Source organism: Pholcus phalangioides, unplaced genomic scaffold, assembly GCF_987345545.1.
Source record: "Pholcus phalangioides strain wild (caught in Gottingen) unplaced genomic scaffold, Ppha-v1.0 ptg000024l_1, whole genome shotgun sequence".
In the NCBI taxonomy this organism is placed as follows: domain Eukaryota; kingdom Metazoa; phylum Arthropoda; class Arachnida; order Araneae; family Pholcidae; genus Pholcus; species Pholcus phalangioides.
Window position 1 is genome coordinate 8,086,110 of NW_028301616.1, and position 21,888 is coordinate 8,107,997.

General features: G+C 38.6%; 1 protein-coding gene across 1 annotated transcript; it reads right to left on the reverse strand.

Moving 5' to 3' along the window:
* Positions 1-11,037: 11,037 nt before the first annotated feature.
* On the reverse strand, positions 11,038-14,823 carry LOC149068679 (uncharacterized). Its single transcript, XM_089251335.1, has 3 exons — positions 14,732-14,823; positions 11,557-11,646; positions 11,038-11,397 (listed from the first exon to the last, which is right to left on the reverse strand). Exons 1-3 carry the CDS (start codon positions 14,741-14,743, stop codon positions 11,083-11,085), a joined length of 417 nt encoding a protein of 138 aa, XP_089107461.1. The 5' UTR covers positions 14,744-14,823; the 3' UTR covers positions 11,038-11,082.
* Positions 14,824-21,888: the final 7,065 nt, after the last annotated feature.

Below are 21,888 nucleotides of genomic sequence, written 5' to 3' on the forward strand. Positions count from 1 at the left end.
CACTCCGCATACATACCAGACACACATATTATGTGCACAACGAACAGAATTTTTCTGGATAAATGATGTCAACGCATACGAAATTTTTAGCAGCTTGCTGATGCAAAGATGAATTCATGAAAGAAAATTCAACTACCTCCGCGGGGAATCGGACCCACGTCCTCTCGCATGCCCAGTGAGTGTGTTAGACCACTACGCTACAGAATTAACGAACTTCCTTTCGCAGTTGAATTTATCTTTTGTTCTTCTTCCAGAATTTTCTCTCCTGGATTCATCTTATCAGCCAGCTGCTAAAAATCTTAGCATGAACAGTGGAGCGTGACATCACGCACGCGCGCTCACCCACACACACGCCTTCAGATAAGTTCTATCTGGAGGCAAATGTCAGCAGATGTGAGCTAATAGCTGAGTTGGGTCTGACCGGCCGTGTACGGTCCCCTTCGGTGCAAATGAGCTCTAAAGAAAGAAGTTCGTTGTTTCTGTGTGCGTAGTGGTCTATCGTACTCGCCCGGCATGCGAGAGGACGTAGGTGCGATTCCTTAAAGAGTTGAATTTTCTGTCCTAAATTTATTTTCGCATCAGCCAGCTGTAGGAAAAACCTTCGAATATACACAACTTTCTTGAAGGCAAATTTTGAATGTTTGTTGATTTAATAATCAAATCAATATCATAAACGTGCAAAAACCACTATCAAGTGATTTGGTATTTTTCCCGATGTCTCCATTTAGCCTATGCCAGTCGCTCAGAGTCGCCCAGAAGAAGTCGAAACTGAACCTGACGACGATGAAATCACCACAGTACGAGTAAGTATTTTGCTTCTATATAATAATACGAATTATAAAGGGTGTTCTGTAAGTGCTAATGCGGTTTCACCCCATCAACCGCCCGTCGTAGAGTTAGGATTCAGATTTAAAAAATGCTCAGAAGACGTTCAAAAAACACCCTTTACTACTTTTGAGAATGAAAATTCAGTTCATAACAGAATAAGAAATATAAATTTCCATACAGTCCACTCGTCCTCCAACATCCAAATAGAAAGTTCTTCTCTGGTCTCTCCTCAGGCTAACAAAAGAAATTCCAAGTTCCTAAGTGCAATATTTGATGAGATATTCGAGTTCGAAAATCTGAGAAAAGTTGGGCAAGGTCAGGCATAACGAAGATAAGGTTATAAAAGGAGTTCGGGGACCCCTTTGTCAATATGCATTAAAATAGGAGATTCAAAGTAGCATGTACAAGTATAAATATAGATTGCACAAAAAATAAATCGAGAGGGGTCTGACGTCAGGGCCGTCATTTCAACTTTTTCCGGGAAGGGCAAAGAACATGTACCCATTGTATGCATATATATATATATATATATATATATATATATATATATATATATATATATATATATATATATATATATATATATATATATATATATATAATCATTTTTAGTGTATTTTCAAAATTCAGAGGGGAGCAGCGCCCCCCCCCCCCAAATGACGGGTATGAGGCCTGTCTGACGTGTGACCTAAAGGACCCGGAGTCCTGTACATTTTCAAAGATCGTATGCTAAGTCAGGCATACGGTATGACATCATACAATCATATTCACGTGTACAGATATTCATTCATGAAATCTCGTAATATGTGGAATGCGATTCCAGTTCGTACGAGCCGTCCCCGAAGAGGTTGACGAACCGTTGGCACCATATCCATGCGGCAAGTTCGAAGCGAAAGACTGTGGCCCGCCACCCGCCGAGAAATTCGTATCGCGTCTCCCCAAGGAACCACCATATATGCCTTCCCTGCTGGATGCGACCGTCTACAAGATTTCGTACGGGGTGCCGGTCCCAGTCATCCAGCTGCCGAGCTACGCGTCGAAGTACGAGAAGAAGTACGAGCAGCCAACGATAGCCATGGACGATAAGACGAATTACGGCAGAGACTTCGTGGAGTGGGACCTCAAAGGTGGACTTACGGCACCGCTGCCGTTCGAGTACGACGTGCTTGGCAAGGTGGTGCCCCAGAACAACCTGAAGCCGTACAGGGTCCCTTTCGCCTACCTTACTACCACGAGGGATGATTACAGCGGGCCGGTTTTCGAAACGCGTCGGGTCAAACTCGTTTCAGAGGTCAGTTTTATCACTTAATTCATTTTGATGTACAGGGTGCGCCATTAATTCGTAAACAGTTCAAAAAATTTGAAGAAATTTTAATATTTGAATGTAGTTTGTGAAAATTTCATTTTTCTCATGAAGGGGGAATTTTTTGTTTTTTTGGTACATAAAAATTTAGTTGAAATTTTTGCCGATAGAGAGATCACTGCACGAAAGCAAATCACTGGAAATATGTAAGTGAGGGTCTTATATGCCGGGTGCACAACCTCTGGCCCGCGGAAAGTTTTCCGGTAGAAAAGTTTAAATACATTCCACCGTATGGATATATAACATGTAAATACTTTGGTTGATCGTATTTTCTTCACAAAAATAAGGATGATCAGAATTCATACGAAGCATCAAGAAGTAAATTATTGCCAAAAATGTTGTCAGCCGAGTAAAGTTGTCAATTATAGCTAAAAAAGAAATTATCAAAGGCTAGTAAAATTGCAAACTATAAGGGAAGAACAACAGTCAAATGCAAGTAAAGTTGCCAATTATTACAAAATACGAGTACCAAACTACCCGTAAATACGAGTTCGTTTGGTGATCAATTTATATTGAAGTTTATGGCCAGCGAAATACCGCATCACCTGGAGAGCTCAATAAAGCTGTTGTGTGCATCCCTGACATATGGGTCCCTGACCAAGGGTGTCCCATGAATTTGTAAATTTTCTAAAAATTGGAGGAATGTGAGTACGGTTTGCGAAAAAGTTATTTTGACGAGCGGGGATTTCCCCTTTAGTACAGAAAAAAATTAGTTCACATTTTTCTTAACAGAAGGCGTTGCACGAAAAAAAAATCACTAGAGATACGTAAATCTGGGGCTTATAAAATGCAGGGTGTACGATTAACAGCTTGTTTCTGAATTTACCCGTTGCTGGCGCTGCCATAACGTTTTCATTGCGATGCTGCGATTGGTGGATAAAGCAATATTGGTGAACTTGTTTTACCTCAGCCATGATATAACCACCCCCCCCCCCGGCTGAAGCTACACGAACATTTCGAACACAGCAGTGATTGAAGAAAGGTTCCACTTTATTTTCCACTAGTAGCCCCACTAGAATATTCTAGGACTGCGAGGGCCTACAGGTCGAGAACTACTGTGTTAACGAAAGAAAGACAGCCCTATTTTATAGTTTTATGGTATTACTATAAAACTGTAGTTTCTGTGGGGTTTTACTGTAGTTTCTGTGAGCAGTTGTAGCTGGAAAATTCACGTAGGTCATAGCGATTCATGATGGCCGACCACTGTCTCGGAGTTGACACAATCCCATAGTATATGACAGATGGTATGTGTGTAGACTTCTACTCCACGACACAACTCCGGTCATATAGCAATTTACTACCGATCGATCATTTTTGTCGGTCATTATCTGCACTTGAGGGCTAATTAGACCGGGGCCTACAATTTATTGCCGAATCCGAACGTACAGCCTTTTTTTTATACTCATCCATAGGTTGGTGCGCTAACCCCTCGATGGGGGACTCCCTGTGGTAGCAATCCTTTTCTGTAATCTTATCGACGTTTCTGTTGCACCTGTCAGGAATGTTTTTGACAAGAACGAACCAGGTATCGAACTCGCGACACCTCTAAACATCCTTGGTACTTTAGGTGAGTATGTTATTGACCTAGGCCACCACACCCTACTACCGATCGAGGTGGGTCAAAAATGAAGGCGCCATCTATCGATGATCACCTCAGGTTTGGCAGGGGAAGGACTTGTTCTCTATGTGATTCCCTAGAATCGGACCAGCGGACCTCACGGACATTTTACCATTGCGCCATTTGGGTGACTGGGTCCCCCGCTCTGTCTCCTTAGGAGCAGTAAGTTCGTCCTATCTAGATGGACGTGTGCCACATTGGAGGAGGCCGATCGATGATCAGAGAAATCCCCCGAACGATCACCCTCCGCTGTCACTACCATTAGCTGTCCTTTCCCAACAAAAGGAACACGGAGACGCCACCCAGCGCTCCCAACAAGCAATCGTATCCTAATTTTATTGTTTCTACAAACACTAAGATGACATGAAAATGGAATATAACAGGTAGTGGTAAATACGGCATGCTTAGTGACATCTCTGAAGAATATTGTTTTTCCTCCTCCTCCTTCCCGTACAGGATGATAACTGGGATGGCGAACGGAAACGAGCCGAACTGGATCGGACCTGCTGCTGCAGTCAATTACTTGTTTGCGAACGCCACAGTTGTCCAGCAGAGAAGTTCGCCATCGGCCGCATCTATAGGACGAGTCACATGAATGACTATCGGCCTCCCCGTAACTTCCCACCGAAGCAACCGAAACGGGAATGTCCCGCCCTGGCACTGTCCACTAAACGCGGCTCGAACGAGTACGAATACTCGGGAACTTGTTACGGCCACAAATTGTTCAGAAAACGAATAAATATCTAATCTTTCTGATTCTTTTAAAGTTCTACTTAGTAGATAGATAGATAGAACCGCTCACAAAACCCCGGACTGATGCAAAACAACTTATTTATGTTACCTCAAAGGAGGCAGAGTTGTATTGGAAAAAAAAAGTTAGCAAAGACTTATAGCGGTCGCCTCCCCCCCCCTTTTCCCGTGCTTGCTTGTATCGAATCACTTGCGTCGTTCTCCCCATGAAGACAGCTATCAACTCGATAACGTATAAGCCATTTGACCAAAACAGATAGCTAAACCCAATGCCTGGGGAGAAAAATTGCACGTGCGCCCAGTGGCACATAAGGGCCGGAGACCGTAGCCTGGGATTTCAAAAGAAGTGTGGGAAAGACTTGTGGGGCGAGTAAGAAGAAGTTGGCATGTTGAAATGGGAGAGATTTGAGAATGGTCTAAATGCACAATATATACAAAAATGTATACAGCGCCTCCACTTCGTGTGGGAAACGAAGAAACAAAGCCTCCGTCCACAGTGCTGGGCAGTTTTGTTTCCTTTTACGGAATATGCAATATACACACACAGAGCCTCCACTGAGACGGGAATAATCAAACAGAGCCACCATTGACAGTGCTGGACATTCACATTTGAATTTTTTTTACTCATATATTATTTACATTATAAAAATTCCCCTTTTTTATATTATTGGGAACGCATATAAACATTACTATGAAGGCAATACATGTTGGGAACTAATATCACCATGAGCTGATACAAATATTCAAGGTTACAAAATAATTATCATACAATTTACACAGCTATGCAGCATAAAAATAAAAAACTTATAATTTTATACCACACGTTGGTATAAAATTTTAATCCACACATTTGTTTAAAATTAGCAATCATCTTATTTCAAAAATTAAAACATAGTTTTGCTCTTACTAGATAACACGTGAAAATCAAGTTGACTGAGGAGAAGGCCATGACAGATCATGTGGGGAGAAACGCATTCATTCATTCAAACTGAACACAATTCTGGTCTGTCGCCACAGACAATCTTTTACCAATCGAGCAGTGCCAGAAGTGTGTGTAAGTACCTAACAGTCTGAGTGCGTATCTAGTGTTGTGTTTGAAATTGGGAATTGGTCGTGCTTGATAGGAGTGCTTTAGGGAGACGCGGCAGATGATTAAAGAAGCCATGACAAGCGATTAGGAAAGTCATTTCAAGTAATTAGTTGCGGGGGGGGGGGGTCTCCTACCTTCTAACCTTCTAACACGGTAAAATACTTCCTTATGTTGAAATATTATTAAAAGTATTGTTCCGGATAATGTCTCTGACGAGCACTCGAGATGGCAAAGCACGAAGCAAACTACCGGACAAGACAAATTTATTTTACTAAACAGCTATGCACACTTAATCATAAGCAGCGGTTTCGCGAGGATACCTACAAAAATATATAATACCGTCTTCAAACTAAAATTCTACAATCTGCTCCTCATTCCGCGGAAGCGGTGCCACTATATAGAAAAACACGAAACCTTCTAGATCTAGAATAATCTGGACTATTCTCGTGTGATCTTCACACTTCTCTTAGCACTATGACACTGCCAAGTCATCAAGTGGATAAATCTTTCTTTCGACCCATTTTCAACACACAACTGACTAAAACCGGTTTGCAAGCCTGTCTTTATACGTCTAATGGCTTCGCGGTAGTGTGACTTATGCAAATTTTGTTACTGACACACTAATCCAATCAGAAAAACTCATTAACTATTCTAATATTTCGCAACCATCTCTAATGATTATTCTATTCTTTCGAATACCTTAAATATTTTTTGAAAAAATAAGTTATTGCAATTCTGAACATGTAATAAACACGTCGTAGGTAACTTTAATTTATTCTAAACTATTCCTATATTTTATTCACTTTCATTGTTTATTTTTTCAGGTGATTTTCTGTCGAAGAAAAGAGAACGACAACTTTTTGCGTTATTTTAATTTTTCAATCGGTGCTATACTCTCTCTCTCTCTCAGGGCCGTCATTTCAACTTTTTCCGTGGGGGAGGGGGGGGGGGAGTAATTGTATATAAATACGTGAATGTATATATATTTGTAATTATTATTTATACTGTTTGATGTATGGATGTATGTTCTTTAACACATTTAACATATTTGTTTTACTTATAGTTCGATCATAAAAAAGTGTCTACGGTCGACTGTATAGGCCCCAGCTTCTGGACGACACAAATAATATATATTACATTGTAATTTATAACACATCTTGAACTGGAATAAAATTGAATTGTAATTTAAAAAAAAAATTATCAAATTTACCAATGATGTTTGGGTACTGTGCATAATCACCTGTAAAAGAGATTAATTTAGGGAAATTTATCAAACTTACCAAAATGCTTGGTAAGTATGCATATATAATAATTATCATATTTAATGTAAGAGTTATACTGAATACAAAATAACATGGGATGAGTATGAAAAAATTGTGACTAATCGTGCTAGTCGTTTATGACGAGCGTCAAACTATTTTTGATAATGTCATAACATTTGTAGCTAAACTTTAAACGTCGAGCATTCTAGAATGTGAAAATAATTTTTATAATACTTTAAAATCAAATTCGACAGCTTTTCAATCATCAGAAATCGAAATATTCCCTTATTTCCTAAAACTAATTATATCATTAACGATATCACAGAAAAAAATCTTTAAAAATGAAGATAAATATCATCTTCATGTTAAAAACCCATTATCGATACACGACCCCGAACATGTCAGTGACGGTACTAACGACACAACAACCCGTCATTTTCTTATTACACGTCCACATAATGACCATCCCAGTCAAAGAAACGACAGAAGGATCTGACCGCTTGAAGGTCTAGGTAATAATAGTCATAAACCGCGTATCGTGTGTTTTCTCCCCCTTATAATTTGCATAATACGTTGCTCTCTTCTTGGAGATAACTGTGGTCAAAATTATTGTAAACGGGCGGGGTCTTGTTTTCGGACCAACAACAGCACCTGTGCACAGAATTTTAATTCATTTCCTGTTTTGACTGGGAAATTGTAGACTTATTTGTAATTTTTTAAAAAAAATAGCATATTGCATTTTTTTTTTCCTTGCCATATCGTTCAACTTGTAAGAAATGAAGGACATCTTAATTGAAGAGATTAGACCTTGAGCGAGTTTGTGGGTTCCATTTTCGTTTCCTTCTTTCTATAAAATGATTTTTTTCACCTTCGTTGGTGTGTGTTAGACGAAGCCTATAACGCATTGGCCTTGCCCTAGGGTAAGGTTTGGCCTAACTACAGAACAACGCCCATATCGTACGTACAGAAATTCTTGAAAATGCTAATGCAGATCCACTTGTATTCAAACTATTTTGTGAGAGATTTTATCTGATTTTTATTTCCTTTATATTCATGAGATTAATATAACTTATTTTATTTTTCAAATTTTAAATATATTTAGTTCTGATGTTGCTTATTCTTATCACATGAACGTTTTGGATTAATCCTCGGCCTTTACCCTCGTGATAGAAATTAGATAAAGGTGAATGAATAATCCATGCGTGTTTATGCTGTATGAAGATAATGAGCAAAGAGCCGAACTAGATATTTTATAATTTGAGCAAATTCGGTTGGGTTTGTCTTGTAAATGCAACTTTAACTGGAAATATTCAATTTTAAATACTATTTTCTAGTCTTTTAGGAAATTCATGACTTAATTTTGGAGGGTCTTGAAATTCTTTGAATCAGTGGCTTAAATGATGACATTTTGTGTACGGATCGCAACGTTAAGCTTTATGTAAAATTTTTCTGTTTTAATTATTTTCCAGTAATTATTTCTTATAGTAAGTGCCATAGTGGGGGAAAAACTTTACATTAGCTTTTCGTTAGCAGTTAATTAGCATTAAGGCAGTAACGTTAAGTAAATGCCGCATCGGTATACCCGTCGCATCTTTCCAGGATAAAATTTACTTTCATGTAATTAATATTTTCTGTAATTTCATAATCAAATGCTTATTGAAAATGATCGGGTTCCAAACATATTCGGAATTGATAAGATCAAATTTTAATTAATGTATATTTAAAAGTTATGCTATTACGTTCACAATCAATTTTTTTTTTAATTGAGTTTTTTAAATAAACCAATCAGTGTAAGTGCATAAGTCTTTAAAATCATTATTTAGAAGATGGTAAACGCCATTGCGGAAAGATCAAAAAACACGAAAGCTGTACATTGCTGAATATATTATGAAAATATTGGAATTCAGTAGTTTTTTTCATGACGGCACTCCATTTAAATAGGAATATACAGGGTGCCCTATAAGTGCTAATGTGGCCTTTATCTGATCAAAAGTCTGTCGCAGATATATGATTCCAAATTTAAAAAAATGCTGAAAAGGCGTTAAAAAATTCTCCTGTGCCAGTTTTAAGAGCAAGAACACAGAGTGCCACAAAATTAGGAATGTAAATTTTTATACGGTCCCCTTATCCTCTAACTTCCAATTAGGAAGTTTTTGCCCTGTATCTTTTGAGGACGACAGAAGAGATTCCAAGTTTCTAAGTGCAATATTTGCTACGATATTTTTTGTTTAAAAAATTGGAGAAAAGTTATGAAAGAACAGCAAAAACTAACGGACAACGCTTCTTTCCCCTTTTTGGCTGTCCCAACTTTTCTCCGAGTTTAGACTTCGAATATGGCAGTGAATATTGCACTTAGAAACTTGGATTTTTGTTTTGGCCTCAGGAGAGACAGAGCAACAACTTTCTAATTGGAAATTAGAAAACGGGGGAACGTTTAAAAATTTAGATTTTTTTTGCTACACTATATTTTTACTTTCAAAACTGGTACAGGGTAATTTTTGAACACCTTTTAAAGTGAAAGCAAACCACCCCCTACGTTGGACGGTTGATGAAATAAATGAATGCCGCATTATCATTTACAGGACACCCTATACACGGCATACCATAAGCGGATACAGGCTCTTCGAACAAGGGGAGGTTGTATAGTGAACGCTGTGGTGGGATTTCCACTTCCACCCCCTACCGCCTATGTCGATAATGCAAATTTTTTGGTGAACGGCGGAGAGCGCAATCGCCCATTTATTTGAATACTATGTATACTTTTTATAACTGAAAATATGTTCCTATAACTAAAGGTTCAAATGATAAAGGACTTACACCCTGTATGTATTTTTAGGAAACGAAAATTATACAAAAATAATTATTATTCATATAATCAATCATTCAGTGTTTCGAAATGAAACGATTAGCAGTTCTGTGTGGTTATTGAATGCGTAGAATTGTCTAAAAAAAGCCTCTTGTAATGTCCTTGTAGCAGCAGCCGATGACGAAAATGTTCTTTCCCTTTCTAATGAATTACTTGTTTTGTTATATTTTTGATGTTTTTAAAAGAAATTTCTTGGATTTATTTTCTTCAGAAAAATTACACTCAATGAATTGAACTAGATTTGATTTATTGCTTAATTTGGTTTTTGTTTGGGAAAAGAAATTATGATTGATTTTGGGCATTTCACTGAAAACCCTTGAAAAATTTAATGAGATTGTGTGAGCGCAAACATTCCCGTCAAACAATAAAAATTTATAAATTGGTTAAATGCATTGATGATAAACATTATTTTGTAATTGATGATTTTATCATTCATCGACAATATACGGGAGTTAATTTTTCAAGGATAACTGACAAGACAGAGATGGATGATGATGGAAAATGATCATCCATCACCATAATTATCTCTACTGCTGCCAACTGGACACCAATAGCTGAAGTTAAGAGAAGCTACTACTGCTTCAGCAAACACCAACTCGGGACATCGCTATATTGCAATTTACTACCATTATATTAACGAGTTGGGTTGGAAATGAAGGTGCCATCTATCGGTGGTTGCCCGAAGCTGGTTAGGGGAAAATATCTTGCTATCTATATTCTTCTCTCGGTATCTTACCCGGGACCTGTGGGCAACCTTCACGACAGTAGACGACCATCTTACCACGCCACTCGGACGCTCGTTAGTAGAGGCTGCAATGTCTCTACTCAGCAAATACGTTATTATGCGTGTCTCGAGGGAAAAAGGATCGACTCTCTGTGGTATAATGGTCAGTTCGCTTACCAGGTATGCATGAGGTCCTGGGTTCGATTTCCAGTGGAGAGAACGACACTTTTTCGAAGTTCAACTCGGTATAATATCCATATAATCCCAATTATTTCAATATACCGAGAGGCATTGAGAACAAGATTCAAGAGCAATTTTTTTTCATATTTTTTACTGAATCGGTAAAAAATACTTGAATAAAGGTTTTTTTATTAATTTTTCCTGTGCAACATTAATTCCCATTGTTTTTTTAAAAATTAAAGTATAGGAATGACTGATATGAGTCGGAATTATGTATGCAAACACAAACTTTATTATAAATTACATTAAAATAAATCATTCATTTTATTTTTTAAAGCAGAGACCCATCAGTCGAATTTGAGCAAATGTTCAATCAGTTCCACTTCGTCAGAATTGCAGGCTTAGTAGAGTTTTCCATGTCCATATCCCAGTCCAAGTCCGTGACCATATCCCAGACCAAGTCCGTGACCGGCACCGTAGCCCAGACCATAGCCATAGCCGACTCCCAAACCATAGACTCCGGGCCCGTAAGCCCCATAGCCAAGAGGACCAACTCCAGCAACGTGACCCAGAACAGGAGCTGCGACCGGAGCGATGTGAGAGTCAGCGACTGCGTAGGCGGTCTTCACCATGCCGTGATCAGTGCCAACTTCCGAGCGAGATCTCTTGGCACCTGCGGATGATATGCCGTACTGAAAGGCGTAGTTATTGTGACCCTGAGGGAAACACAAAATGTAATGATATTAGTTATTATAACATCAGCCGTCTATAAAGTTCAAATATTAAATATTATCAAATTCTAAATATTATTGGTGTTTTAGAAACATTATATCCCATCGTACTTCCCACGGGGATAGAAGACAAGGTAAACTTACATCCATATTTCTTGAGATAGAGCTGACTCCAGTCGATGCTGCGTGAAGTGATGCGCTGACTGCAGCGACAGCGGCAAAAAGAACAATAACCTGTAATTTTTATAATAAAAAAATAATAATTGTGTAAAATCAGTACATAAATAAAGAGTTGAACGCGATCATTGTAAACTTAATCGGGAATATGTAGAAAAGGCTGCATTATATCTCGTTTGGAATTCTCTCTGTCCCCTATCGCTACTTTCGTTAAACCCGCAGAGTTTCCCAAAATAGGTGTCGCTACTCCTAGGGGTGTCGCCAAACCTACCAGGGGGGCAACACGGTCAACTGTCTGCACCACAGAATAATAATAATAAATAGTATATCTTTAGTCTATAGTCTATACCAATGTGTGTGCGTTCAATGGTTTTGATGTGGTTCTTTGTCTGAATAATCTGGGGAGCCGTGGACGAACATTGTAATCGCAAGTGGAAAAAGTCCGTGAACAACACTTGCCACAGAAGAGTCACGGCCAATTGCACTATAAAATGAAAGGGTTAGAATTTTCAACTTGTTCCCGCAACAGGTCAATTGCCCTCAGTCTGATTTTCTTCGTTATAGGATTGTAGGTGGAGGAGGGGGATTGGATTTTTAAACTTCTCAAACATACAACCTCTGACGAAGTTCGGTGAATAGTCCTGTAACATTAACGTAGATGAAATGTTAACGAAAGTTACCTTACTGTCCTTCGAAATAGTCACCTCCCATTACTATGCACCGCTGAGATCTCCTATACATGTCCTGGAAACTTTGCAAGAAGTCTTCTTTTGGGATGGAGTTCAAAAGCCTCGTCACGTTTCGTTGGATGTCAGGAATATCGTCAAATCTCTTTCCTTTCAAAGCGAGTTTGAGTCGTGAGAATGGGAAGAAGTCTGGAGGATTGAGATTTGGCGAGTATGGTGGATGTTCAATTTGCACCACTCCCTTTTTTGCCAGGAATTGTTTGACGATATTGGCTGTGTGAGGGCGAGCATTGTCGTGAACAAGAAACCATGAACCTTGCTGTGCGTACTGAGGTCGTACGCTGCGTTTCATGAAACGGGTCAAAATTTCAATGTACCTTGCAACATTCATCGTCGTTTCCTCAGGTAAAAATTCCTTGTGGATTTTCCTGTTCTCAGTTAAGAACCAACGCACTAAACAAGCACTTTGTAAAACAAGTCTTACACGGAACACAAACGACGCTTAACTGAACAACGCTGCTACGCATGTGCAGCGTTTTGCTTCGCCAGTGTTGCCAGATCGGCCGTTCTGACTTCATTCACCGAACTTTATTGTCAGAGGTTGTATTATTAAAAGTAACCAATAATCATATATTATTAAGTTATCAATAATCAAATTACATTTTTTGCAATTCAATTGAGAAATCCGAAGAGCGAGAGATCAAAAATATGCTTATGCGCGTCAGACATTTTTTGTTAGTAGCATCCTCTGCTGTTAATTTGAAACATTAATTTATGAATGCATATTATATAGGCATAAGTTTATTTTTTGTTTTGAAAATAGCTATCATTTGAAAAAGTTTATTACACAATTTAATTCAACCATAAAAAAATTTAATGCAATCTAATATATTTGCAAGGAAATCCCAATTCAATCCGAAAGCGTCGGATGAAGTTTTTGCATGCGAGAGAACGTTAATATTTATGAAATGTCAATGTTTCCTTCACACTGCGGCATACACCGGGTGTCCTGTAAGTTCTAATTCGGCCTACATCTCATCAACCGTCTATCGTGGATAGATGATTCTAGTTTAAAAAAAAAATGCTAAGGCCGGTGTTACACTGTAAAAGTTTTCGAAAAGTCCTTTTATAAAACTTGAAAAATTCAACCAATAAGCTTATCGGTTGCGTTCTCTCGAATGTAAGCTATGATCTTAATTGGTTGGATTTTTTAAGTTGTATAAAAGGGATTTTATCAAACTTTTGTAGTGTAATACCGGCCTAAAAATTTGTTCAGGAATCACTCTCTCTACTAGTTTCGAGTGTGAAAATAGTGTGGATAAAATGAAAATTTTAAATTTTTATACGGTTCCCTCCCTGTCCTCTAACTTTCAATCAGAAAGTTTTCACCCTGGCTCTTCTTTTGAGGTGGCCATACGCGGGGCTCGATACGAAAATATTAGCAGGGCCTGGGGTCTATTGAGAATTTCGAGACCCCAATAATATTTGAGTTCCCTGGTATTATATATTTTATTGGAGAGGAGATCACCTTCCGAAAACACACATTAATTGCATAATACACCGGACTGCTGAAAATATGAACAGACAATTAAATCTAAATTCAAACCAAAACTAGTGAAAAAACCGAAGGAAACTTTATATTAATAAAAGTGTTAATTCCAAAGCTAATGAAAGTTAGAACCTAATAAAAGAAATCATTCCACTTATGTAAATTCAAAATAATTAATGAAAGAAATCATTCCACTTATGTAAATTCAAAATAATTAATGAAAGAAATCATTCCACTTATGTAAATTCAAAATAATTAATGAAAGAAATAATTTCAATTGGTGAAAATATTAATGAAAGAAATAATTTCAATTGGTGAAAATATTAATGAAAGAAATAATTTCCATTGGTGAAAATATTAATGAAAGAAATAATTTCAATTGGTGAAAATATTAATGAAAGAAATAATTTCAATTGGTGAAAATATTAATGAAAGAAATTATTCCAGAATTGATGAAAGCCTTCAATAATTTGGGGCCCCCACGGTTTGATTCAGGGTCTGGGTTCCTTTGGGCCACAACGAGAAACAAAATTGCATTTAGTCACCTAAAGGGCAAATATCTACTTTTTAACCCCTCTATGATTTGGAAACAAAAAAAAGTTAATTTAGCGATATATATTTTATCTACAGTCGAATTCCGTTTTAACGAATGCCGTTATAGGGAGAGAAAAATCACGTTTTAACGAACACTTTTCTAATCCCTCAGATAAGTTTACATAGGAACAATGCTAAAATCTGGAATTCCTTTATAACACAAAATTTCGTTATAACGAAGTGATTTCTCCTGTCTCTTGGAGTTCGTTATAACAGGACTCGACTGTATATACTTTTTTCACATCGATTACCGTGAGAGCGGGGCCCGGTAAGCGCTGCTCTATTTCGAACGGAAAGTTAATTTAGAGCTTACCTTAGCGAGCATCTTTCTTCAGATTGGACAACTTCGAAACGTTCGAGAGTTTGCAAGTTTGTGTGCAGACTTCGGATATTAGAAGAGCTTTTTATACCCCTCTCCAAGAAAAACCTCGGCAGTATCTCACAAGAAAAAATATTTCGCAGCCACACCTTTGCTAAACTACAACAAAGGTGTGGCTGTGAAATATATTTTCGCTCGAATAATACTTTACCTCCGATTGTGTATTTCATTTGATTTTGGTGCGCTACACGATGCCCATCGATCACTTTGTTTTATTGTCGCACGGCAATGAGATGTCAGTCGATATAGCGTATCATTTTAGAGAATTTTCTGTATCACGGGTTTCAAAACTGAATGAAAAATCGCATTCTCATGCAAAAAAAAAAATTTGGAATATATTTCTCTCCTCAGTGACATTTTCCCACCATTGATGCCGATTGCTATCCAAACTGACCTCTGTAATGCGCCCGACATGATACAATATCCAGCGTTAAAAGACCTTCAAATAATAGAATGCAATATTACTTTTGAAGTTTGAAATGGGGTCCTTGAAACTTAAAGAAAATTAAATTCTGTACAGAAAACGGTATTTAAATTATATGGTCTATAATTTGTCTATGTTTGTTATCGGTGCGTGCGTATATTTATTTATACAATAGGGTGGATCGAAATCGCGTGACATTGAAAAATGCATATGGAATGAATAAATGGACCTAGAGAGGGAGGTGTTTGTGGTATAAATGCTTTTCGGGTTCGGGGGCGTTCTCAGGGTCGACCTTGGGAGGGGGGCACAGAAATTTTCTTCCTCAGAAATATTGAGTTATCATAAAGCATTTGAGTTAAAGCATTTAAGTTAACGGAAACTGGTAAACATAGAAGATAAAAGGTATTTTCTTTCGAAACGTTAATTTTTTTACTGAAATAATTAAATTTCTTTGTCGGTTTGGGCAACCCTGAGCACACCTTCACGCACGCCTCTGGTCGGGTTAAAAAATTTATTCCGGAAAACTACAAATTTCACTTCTCTTATCCAAGTGCCATCTAGTATATGTGTGATACGTTCAACTTTTTATTTAATATTTTCAGAAAAAAGTCTTTCTTATTATTAGTATTTTTCTGCGAAACATAATTTAAAATGTCAATCGGTTGAATTTATATCCATTTTTGGAATGCATCATGTAATTTCTTTTTCATGTATTTTTAACAGAAACTTATATTTCAACATATACAGAAAACTGAATGTTGTGAAGATATTTATTTTGTTAGATGTTGATTCTTCAATGAAGGATAAAACTCATCTCTGCCTCGGGTTCGACTCCCGGTAGAGGAGCCGAACCCGGGTCCCTCATTTTCCGAGTGCTCTCACCACTAAGCTACAGAGGAGATAGAGATTTTCCTTCAGTGGAGCGTTGGGGCTGAGCGTAGTGGTGAGAACAAATGAGGGCCCCGCGTTCGACTCCCGGTAGTTTTTTTCCTTCCATAAAAAACCAACATCTCAAAAAATAAATATCTTCACAACATCCAATTTTCTGTAATCTTTCATTAACAAGTGGAGAGCGACATCATGTCACAAACTTATATTTATACTGTAAATGCTCTACGCAGATACCGGACAGACTTTAACTCTACGGGTACACAACTTCTGGCACGCGAGCTAAATGTGGCCTGTCAAGGAGTTCCATTTGGGGCTGTTCAAGTATAACTTCAGCTGATTTCTCGTCCTTTTTGACCTCCTCCCTCCCCTTGTCAGCAAAACTCTAACGCCCCCCCCGTCAGCAAAATTTCGTGCGCTCTGTCCCCTACCTTCTAACGTATGTTAGAATCAGAGACGTACACGGAGGAAGGGCCACGCCCCCCTCCCCCGCCGATGATCAAAAACGTTTTTTGATGCAAAAATATATATACTTAAAAAGTTTAATATATTATGTTAAAACTTAAGGAAATGCCTTCAAACTGCGACAAAAACGATCAATCATCACTTGTTTATCAACATTTTTCCAATTTAGTTTCTTTTCTTCGGTCGAATCCCCCAGCATAAAAAAGAAAAAAGTCAAAATGAAAGAGCCTAGGCAGCACATCTTAATTTACATATACAAATACAAATACAAATACAACACCACAACAGGCAAAATGCCCAACGAGGTGGCTGATAAAAAGATGCCCATAAAAATATGGTTGTCATATGTTTCAAAAATACAGCAACCCAATTAAAAATGCAATTAACACAAATTACAAACAATATATACACATGATAAAATATTATACAATGCCCATAAAGAATACTTATGGTTGTCTTATTCTAAGAATGGATAGCTTCCCGATTTACCCCAACATGTTTATCGTATTTCTTTTTAAACGTGTCAATTGTGTTACAATTTACTACCTCCGGGGGTAAGCTATTCCATTTATTAACAACACTGTTGGAGAAAAATTCCCTGCGACACCATAACCTTGCATTGTCCCTCACCAATCGATACTGGTGTCCCCTTGTAAAAGCAGTCGATTGGCGGTGTACTAAAAGTTCATGGTCCATCCTATCCATCCCATTGAAAATTTTGAACACTTCGATCATATCTCCTCGACACCTGCGTTCATCCAATGTAAACATATTCAAAAAATGAAGTCTTTCTTCATAACTCAAGCCCTGTGTGCCAATAAGGACACGCGTAGCTCTTCTCTGCACCCCTTCAACCAAGTCTATGTCCCTCTGTAGGTATGGTCTCCAAAACCTTACAGCATACTCCAGTCCAGGACGAACTAAGCTGTTATTACTGTCATAAATCATTGTGCCAGATCTTATCGTGGAAGTGCCTATTCAACTGATTTCCCTGCATCTCCCCCGCAAAAGGAGTGGGTCTGGCAGCGCTCCTGCCAAGTAGACTCTCTTCAAAGAAAATTCCTGCTATTCATCACTGGAGCCTTTTCCACAACACCAAACAGTGCTTTAGAAGTATTAACTAACAATCCTCCAATACATGTACTTTTGGACAACGAAGTACAGAAAGCAAATTTAAGGCTAAAGCGTGAGATTAAAATAAACAATGTAACATATCTTCCTACAGATGTAGAGCATAAACATCCACCTTGGACGTATCACCCGGTGAAAGATATTTTGCCGACGCAGGTCTTGACCACAGATGCAGAAGAATCAACAAATCGAATTATTTTCACAGATGGTTCAAAGACCGTGGACGGTGTAGGGGCCGCCTACGTCAGTATATATATGGGTGAAGTAACGGACAAATGGAACTGCCGATTGCTCAATAACAATACTGTATTCCAAGCAGAGTTATACGCAATCTGGATGGCAGTCAATTATGCAAAACATTTTGCAGAGAAATCAACTATAAACACAGACAGCATGTCATGTATACAGGCAATACGAGACGTAGAATCCCCTCATAGCCTAGTGCATGACATTAGAAAAATACTGATGGACAACAGGAAGATTACAATACGATGGGTGAAAGCTCATGTAGGCATTGAGGGGAATGAAATGGCGGATAAATTCGCGAAAGAGGCTACAAAACATCAACTTGAAAACCACCTAATGAAATTGCCGGCATCCTATATTAAAAATCTGCTCTCGAAAGAAGCGTCAGAGAAATGGCAACACCATTGGCAAATATGCACAACTGGAAGAAAGGTCTTCGACGTTATACCAAAAGTGGGTAAAATGAAAGAAGTCATGCCGAGAGAAATAATAATGTTCCTCACAGAACACGGTCCATTCGGTGAATACATGCAAAGGTTCAAAATCAGCCAGACCAGCACGTGTAGATGCGGCCATCCGGGAAGCGTGATACACTATGTGACACAGTGTGAGTACACAAAGGGATACCATTTGGAGGCGCCGCCGAGCGGAAGAGAGATCTTGTGGAAACGGAAAATTATTTTGCAAAGATCTGCAACGAGAAAACTACAACAAGTCTTGGGCTATTTGATGAATAATAAAGAAACTATTTTGATAATAACTGAAAGCAGTGAACAATCCACTAATGATTCGGAAGTAGAATCTGAAACAGATGCAGATTCAACATAGAGGGGCGCACTTATATACGCTGCTAAACTATAATATTTTAGTAATACACCCTGTATAAATTTTGAATGTTTTTGTATATACAATTTCATAGTGTGATGGTGGTTTAGTGGTTGAATATTTGTATGAGCTCATTATGGCATTTTTTCCAATATATGTGCCGTGCATAGTAATGTTTATGTGTATCAACAATTATATAAAAATGGAGATTTATATTATGTAAATAGTGTATATTATATAAATATATTATGTAAATATATGTATGGGAAATTCAAATGTGATCGCTGCCACCCAGCACTGTGAACGGGGGCTGTGTTTGATTGTTCCCGCCGCACTTTTATAGTATGATAGTAATTTTGTAACCTTGAATATATATTTGTATGAGCTCAGGGTGATATTTGTACCCAATACTACCTTCATAGTAATGTTTGTGTGCATTCCCAGTGGTGTAGAAAAGGGAAGTTTTTGTAAAGTGGATAATGTATGCATGTAATTCGGGTGTGGGTGCCCGGCACTGTCAACGGAGGCTCTGTTTGATTGTTCCCGTCGCAGTGCGGGCTATGTGTGTATTCTGTGTGTGTATATATTGCATGTTCTGTGAGGGGAAGAGCGAGCAGAACACACTGTTCAGCGCTGTGAACGGAGGCTTTGTTTCTTCGTTTCCCGTCACAGTCGAGGCGCTGTATATATGTAATTTGTATGCATTGTGTATTTAGACCATTCTCAAATCTCTCCCACTTCAACATGCCGGCTTCTTTTTCTTCTTTCTTGTCCATAAGTCTTTTCCACCCTTCTTTTGAAATCCCAGGCTGCGGTCTCCGGCCCTTATGTGCCACTGGGCGCACGTGCAATTTTTCTCCCTAGTCATTTCATTCAGTTACCCATTTTAGTCAAATGGCTTGTACGTTGCATCGAGTTGATGGCTGTCTTCATGGGGAGAACGACGCGAGTAATTCGAAACTTGCGAGCACGGGGCAAGGGGAGCCACCACTATAAATCTTTGCTAACTTTTCCGACACAACTCTGCCTCTTTTGAGGTAACGGAAGTAAGGTGCTTTGCATCAGTCCGGGGCTGTGAGCGGTTCTATCTATCTATCTATCATCACACAGATGTGATTTTGTTTTTGTTTTTCTCACTACGAATTCAAATTAGACTGGGTGTGATTTTCGAAACCAATCATGGCTAATGCTCTCTTTCGTTCAATTAGCTCAAACTTTTTCGTTATATTTTGTCAACAGACCATCCAACTTTCCTTCGGTGATAAAGTTTTAACTCTAGAACAACCCGCCTGCTAATAAGAGTAGTAATTTTTTTTGACTTGTTAGAAGAGAAACTTTTTCCTGCCAATCCTCCATCAACATTGGAATTTTTTTAATTTTTTTGTTCAATAACTTTTCTATTAATTTGTTTGCACTATGATCGATATCAAATCACGTGTATGTAAAAGATCTGAGGATAACTCACGAGAAGGTGGCCAACCCGTTTGCCCCAGATTTTCGTTGACTTTTCAAACAAGTCAACTCGCGTTGTTAATTAAACTCAACATTGTTTCAAAAGTTTAGGCACATCTTTATGTTTGTACTTGTGTTTGTTACCAGTTCGAACGTGCCACTAGTTCCCAACTCCCCGGGAGAGTCGACTCGTAATCTCACGTTCGCCACCGATTGTTTACTTGGACAGTCAGAGCTATCTTCCATTATTTTACGTTTGGGCACCCAAACAACTAAGTCTCATCAAGCAAGGCTTCACTTCCGTGGATAAACGCAAGAACTAGAAGAAAAATATCGCAAATCACAACTTACGTCGGAAGCCTCCGCTTCGGAGTGAACACCTAATTCAAGCAAAAGCCCCCGCTCATGGAGCATGCTTAGGGAAGTTGAGCATGACCATGGAGAACAAATGAACGAAAAAATGTATCCAATCCTCCACTTCATAGGCACAATGCCACCATGTCACTCCTTGAACAAACGAATCCCACACTGGGTGAAGTAATCCAGCTAAGGACCTAAAGTCTTGAGAGCTTAGAATAAGAATAACTATTATAATGACATTCACACAAGCAACGAACAACCGGAGCAATCATAACCGTAATCGGAACTCTTTATATAGGGTTCGAAGAATCACTTTTCCATTGTTTGTTTTCTCCAGTGGAAGGACAACAATGCGAGAAACTCCCATCACAAACAACAAAGGCGGAATTTCCGATTCGTGCAACAATGAACATGAAAAAGCATGCAATGCATGCTACTGCACCCTCGCGCGAATTTCTATCGTGTTCTCCGCCGTAGATTTGACGATGCGTGAAAATTCACAAGAACGAGGATTTGAGAACAAAAACCTGTTTTGTTTTAAGCAACTAGAAGTCTTGCAAAACTATAGCAGCCATTCGTACATACGTCTTTTCTCTTCGAATTCTTCTGTCCGAGTTCATATTACCTCGCTCTTCTATTCGAGAATTCAAATGGCACGCGTTCTTGACGTACGGTAACATTTTTTTTTCAAATGTCTACCCTTCGTAACATTTTCAAACTTCTCGACAGTTGCTCGTCTCAAGCAATGTAGTCCTGAAATTGGTGAGTCCTCCCTTATTCATGTGATGAGAAGTGAGTCTGTTAACATGGACAACCTTGAACATCAGTGTCCTTCGAATCCATTCCACGACGTTGGTTAGTTTCTTCACGACACGATAACGTTCTTCATGTGAAGTCTGGAGTCCTTTCCGACATTTCGGACATCCTTCTTCAACGCCGTTTCGGATTCCACCTTAAAGTGATGGCACTTGGCCTTCCAATCGTATACTGTCACCATACTGTCATCCAAACTGTCACCTCATGTTCTCAGAGCCGAGGTTGATTCTGTTCTTGGCGATATACACTAAGTCTGACATATTAGCTGCCTCACTATAGGGCTCGCAGTATTGCCTTTATGTTTTCAAACAACAACGGCAGTTCTGTGGGCACGCTCTCCTCCACAAGGTGCCGGCATCTCTCCGCGATACTCTCTTATGATGCTGTATCCGTTTCTGATGGACTTTTTGCAGTTATCATAGTATAATTTAGAAGGGGTGGGGGTTTAGTAGAGTGGGAGCAACCACCTTTTTCTTCACATCAT

Excerpts from the sequence above, each read along its gene's own strand:
- LOC149068679 (XM_089251335.1), bottom strand. Across the intron at positions 11,398-11,556 it reads CTATCTCAAGAAATATGGAT|GGTCACAATAACTACGCCTT; the intron begins GTAAGTTTACCT and ends TGTTTCCCTCAG.